Genomic DNA, 5000 nt, shown 5'->3' with positions numbered 1-5000 from the left:
CATTTCCCGGCGAACCGCAGTCTTGAGTATCGCTGCAGTTTTCGCAGCCATCTTCCGGCGAACTGCAGCCTCTACAATCCGCTGCAGCAAGCAGCAATCCACAGCAGCGAACCACAGTCTTGAGTATCGCTGCAGTTTTCGCGGCATCTTTCAGTGAACTGCAGCCTCTACAATCTGCTGCAGCAAGCAGCAATCCACAGCAGCTGCCGACAACTTTGGGCACTGTTGTAGATTGCCCAATCTGCTGCAGCAATCTATAGCAGCAGCCCCCTCCCTCATTCTCCACCTCTTCTAAAAAAAAAAAAAAATGTCTTCGTTCACTTTTTCTGATGTTTCAGTAGGGACTCCCACTTCTTGTTCTTTTACAGGGCTTATCTCCATCAATGCTGCCACGCTGATACCCTTTAAGTTATTAAAGGGTGGCAACTATGCGTCTTGGCGAGCTCAATTTTCTAATCTTTTATTTGGATACGATTTGCTAGGTTACATTGATGGCTCATCTTCTATTTCCTCTTCTAAACCTTTTGAAATTATATATACTGATGTTTGGGGTCCTGGTCCACTCTTATCTTTTGATAAGTTCCGATTTTATGTTATTTTCGTAGATCACTTCTCTAAGTACACATGGATATATCATCTTTCCCATAAATCTGACGTTTCTCGCATTTTTTCCATTTTCCAGAAGTTGGTCGAAATTTATTTTCAGTCTACCATTAAAACAATCTACTCTGATGGTGGTGGTGAATATCAAGCCCTGGCATCCCATCTCTCAGCTTGTGGCATTCAACATCTCAAGTCTCCCCCACATACTCAACTAGTTGGTTCTGCCGAACGCAAACATCGGCATATAGTAGAAATTGGACTCACACTTCTACATCAGGCTTCCATGCCTTCAACTTTTTGGACAGCAGCCTTTCAAACTGCTGTCTACCTAATTAATCGAATGCCTACACCAGTTCTACAATACCGGTCCCCCTTTGACACAATATTTCACAAACCCCCTAACCTTCGTAAACTCCGAGTGTTCGGTTGTTTATGTTATCCTTGGTTATGTCCCTATGCCTCTCATAAGTTAACATCCCGATCTATTCCTTGTGTCTTTATTGGTTACTCACTTGAACATAATGCTTTCCGCTGCTATAATCTCCACACTCACAAAATCTTCATATCACGTCACGTTGTCTTTGTTGAGTCTAACTTTCCTTTCCAAACCCTTCCATATCCTGCCATACAGACCACTTCACTATCTCACTGGGGTATACCTTCGGTCCAATCGGACGAGCCTCCCATGACTTCGTCTACTTCCTCCCCTCCTGATCCGCACTATATCACTCCAGTTCAACACTTGCCCGTTCCTACTCCACTCCACTCTTCCCCAATTGATGGGGCAATATGTTCCGAAACACAACCATCCTCTTTACCTCCTTCTTGCCCAAGTGCCCCTGCCGTGTCTCCATTTGACCCGACTTATGCCACAGATCCTCACCCAACATCACCTCTCAATCCTGTCGTCTCTAATCATCCTATGACCACTCGCTCTAAGCATGGTATTTTTAAACCTCGTCAGGTACTTAACCTACAAGCTATCATGAATTTCTCATCCCCCAACGTTGAACCCACCACCTTCACTCAAGCCCAAAAATCTCCACATTGGCGTACTGCCATGAGTGAGGAATATAATGCCCTCATCCATAATTCAACATGGGATCTCATTCCTTTCCATCCTTCACAAAACATCATCGGGTGTAAGTGGGTCTTTAGAATTAAGCGGAACCCAGATGGCTCTGTTGCCCGATATAAGGCATACCTGGTCGCCAAAGGGTTTCATCAATGACCTGGGGTTGATTTCACTGAGATGTTTAGTCCTGTTGTTAAACCCACTACAATCCGGCTCATCTTGAGTCTGGCTACCACTAAAGGCTGGCAATTACGACAATTGGATGTTAATAATGCCTTTCTACAGGGATCTCTATCCGAAGATGTTTTTATGCAACAACCCCCCGGTTTTACTCATCCTCAGTATCCACAGCATGTTTGCAAACTTCGGAAAGCCATTTATGGACTTCGTCAGGCTCCGAGAGCTTGGTACACTGAACTTAGCTCATTTTTGACTTCTGTCGGCTTTCTTAACTCCAAATCTGACACTTCGTTATTTCTGCGACATTATCATGGAAACACAATGTATATTCTGGTATATGTGGATGATATTATTGTCACAGGCAACAATCCCATCAGCATCCAAGCGTTCATCAAACAGTTGGCAGCTCGATTCTCGCTTAAGGATCTCGGACCCTTTAGCTACTTTCTGGGCGTCGAAGCTACCTTCACATCTTCCGGTCTCCTTTTATCACAACGTAAGTACATTCAAGATTTGTTATTAAAGACAAACATGGAGGATGCAAATACAGTTACAACCCCCATCTCTACTAGTGGTTCTCTCAAATTATCGGATGGAAGTCCTGCTACAGAACCCACTCAATACCGCCAAATTGTTGGCTCTTTACAATACTTGGCTCTCACGCGTCCAGACATCTCATTTGCTGTCAACAAATTATCACAGTTTATGCATCAACCATCTACTCTACACTGGTCTGCGGTCAAGAGACTTCTACGATATCTTAAAGGGACCCTAAATCATGGACTCTTTTTTCATAAACACTCTCCACTTTGTCTTCATGCGTTTGCCGATGCTGATTGGGTAGGTAACCTTGATGATAGAACATCCACATCAGGGTATATTATCTTCCTTGGTGCTCATCCAATCAGCTGGAGTTCTAAGAAGCAAAAGACAGTCGCTCGGTCTACAACTGAAGCTGAATACCGTGCCATTGCCGCTACTACTGCAGAACTCAATTGGATCACGAATCTACTCTAGGAACTCAACATCGATTCCACCCCTACAATATATTGTGATAACATTGGAGCTACCTATCTATGCGCTAATCCGGTATTCCACTCTCGCATGAAACATATTGCTATCGATTTCCACTTTGTACGCGATCAAGTTGTCCGCCGTCAACTTCGTGTTTCTCATGTTCATACGGCTGATCAATTGGCCGACTCATTTACGAAGCCTCTAGCTCGTAACTTTTTGCATTACATCAGTCCAAGATTGGCCTCCTTGATCGGAGCACCATCTTGCGGGGGCATGATAAGTAGGTGAGATTTCCCTAACTGTTTGAGGAAATCTCTCTACTCTGTTGAGGGAAATCCTCTAACCTGTTGAGGAAAATTCTCCCTTCTAACCTGTATAAAAGGAAGGAGGATATGTTAATAACAATCAACTTCTATCTATTTATTTTCTAACACCCTCTTCCTTTTGATATATACCAGCCAACCAGACCTCAGTTACGTATCCCTGCTCTCTTCCTCTGTACTTGGAACACAACGGGGAAGGAAGTCGAGCCTGAAGCAGAGCCATGCATTGGCTTCCGTGATGGTGTGTGCAAGTTCCTGGTTATTCTCTTGGGGTCTTCGCTCATCATGGCTTTGTCCTACCAACGGTTCTTGTACTCAGCTACAGCTGACACCTCCTCCTCCTCCGAGAATGCTGAGATTCTGGCCATGAACGCTTCGACAGGTACCTACCATATTTCGCGAAGCAATGCTTTTTCATTAGATCAAGTCCATCGAGGTCGTCGAATGCAATTCTTGAAACGGTGATGCATGCAGGACAATGTGATCTTTCTTCCGGAGAGTGGATCCCTGACTTTCGAGATCCAGCTTACAGCAACTCAACCTGCAGCTTCATGTCTCCTTTCCAAGACTGCTTGACGAACGGCCGGCCTGATACCGGCTATCTTCACTGGAGGTGGAAGCCACATGGCTGTGAGTTGCCTCGAATCGACGCAATCAAGTTCTTGAATCGTATGAGAAACAAATCCTTGGGATTTGTGGGTGATTCGATCTTCCGCAACCAGATGGAGTCATTGCTTTGCCTTCTCTCCGAGGTACTCCTACTGTAGCTACTCCTTAGTTTTAGCTTTCGAGACTTCAAATTCTCTGCTCCCTTCTCAGGTGGAAGAAGCTGTGCTGGTCTCCCATGACGAAACATTTCAGACTCAAACATGGCACCTGCCATCTCACAACGTCACAGTAGGGCTGATTTGGGCTCCTTTCCTGATCAAATCTACGCAAGCCATCTCCAAATACCACATCCAGCTTTATCTGGACGTCCTCGACGATACCTGGACGAGCCAATACCACAAGTACGACTACGTGATGCTTTCTGGTGGACAGTGGTTCCTCAAAGAAACCATATTCTGGGAGAACAACACAGTCGTCGGCTGCCACTACTGCGCCGGGAATAACCTGAGGGAACTCGGCATGGACTACTCTTATCGGAGAGCACTCCGATCTGTGTTCGACTTCGTGAGCAGCTCAGACCACAAGCCCCTGGTGGTTCTCAGGTCCTGGACTCCCTCCCACTTCGAGCACGGGATGTGGTACAGTGGGGGGATCTGCAACAGAACGAAGCCTTTCAAGGAGAGTGAGTACACTGCTGACCCAGTGGGTGTTGTGATGAGGGATGTGGAGGAGGAGGGGTTCCAGGAAGGGGTGAGGAGTGGGCTGAGGCTGAGACTGCTTGACACTTACCATCTCTCTGCTCTGAGGCCAGATGGGCATCCAGGACCCTACAGGAGATTCCACCCGGACATCAGCAAGAAGCCACAGAACGACTGCCTTCACTGGTGCTTGCCTGGGATAGTTGATACCTGGAATGACATGCTCATGGAGATTCTGATGGGCGAGGAAGAACTGATGTCTGCTCTCTGATCGTACCAAGTGCGCACTGATGTTGTGAAGATGATTCTCTGAGGTTTGGATAGTGGAATAAGATAATATGTGATTTTTATGTGCCAACGGGTGTTGTGTTCCTTCTTCTTCTTCTTCTTCTTCTTCTTCACCTCTTTCGTTCTTTTGAATGATGTCAATGGAATAGCTTATGCATTCTAATGTTGTCAATAAGATTTCAGTGCCATTTTGGATATTGGAGTCAA

General features: G+C 45.7%; 1 protein-coding gene across 1 annotated transcript; it reads left to right on the top strand.

Moving 5' to 3' along the window:
- Positions 1-3315: 3315 nt before the first annotated feature.
- Positions 3316-4925, top strand: LOC135665757 (protein trichome birefringence-like 26). The gene is made up of 3 exons (XM_065177395.1): positions 3316-3580; positions 3673-3950; positions 4018-4925. Exons 1-3 carry the CDS (start codon positions 3484-3486, stop codon positions 4774-4776), a joined length of 1134 nt encoding a protein of 377 aa, XP_065033467.1. The 5' UTR covers positions 3316-3483; the 3' UTR covers positions 4777-4925.
- Positions 4926-5000: the final 75 nt, after the last annotated feature.

The sequence above is a fragment of the Musa acuminata genome, unplaced genomic scaffold (genome assembly GCF_036884655.1).
Source record: "Musa acuminata AAA Group cultivar baxijiao unplaced genomic scaffold, Cavendish_Baxijiao_AAA HiC_scaffold_1042, whole genome shotgun sequence".
Taxonomy (NCBI): domain Eukaryota; kingdom Viridiplantae; phylum Streptophyta; class Magnoliopsida; order Zingiberales; family Musaceae; genus Musa; species Musa acuminata.
The sequence above is the reverse complement of the archived record's forward strand: the minus strand, read 5'-3'. Positions and strand labels throughout refer to the sequence as shown.

Coding starts and splice junctions, on each gene's coding strand:
- LOC135665757 (XM_065177395.1), top strand. CDS start 3,484: ATGGCTTTGTCCTACCAACGGTTCTTGTACTCAGCTACAGCTGACACC. Junction 3,581..3,672: donor GGCCATGAACGCTTCGACAG/GTACCTACCATA, acceptor TGATGCATGCAG/GACAATGTGATCTTTCTTCC. Junction 3,951..4,017: donor TGCTTTGCCTTCTCTCCGAG/GTACTCCTACTG, acceptor CTCCCTTCTCAG/GTGGAAGAAGCTGTGCTGGT.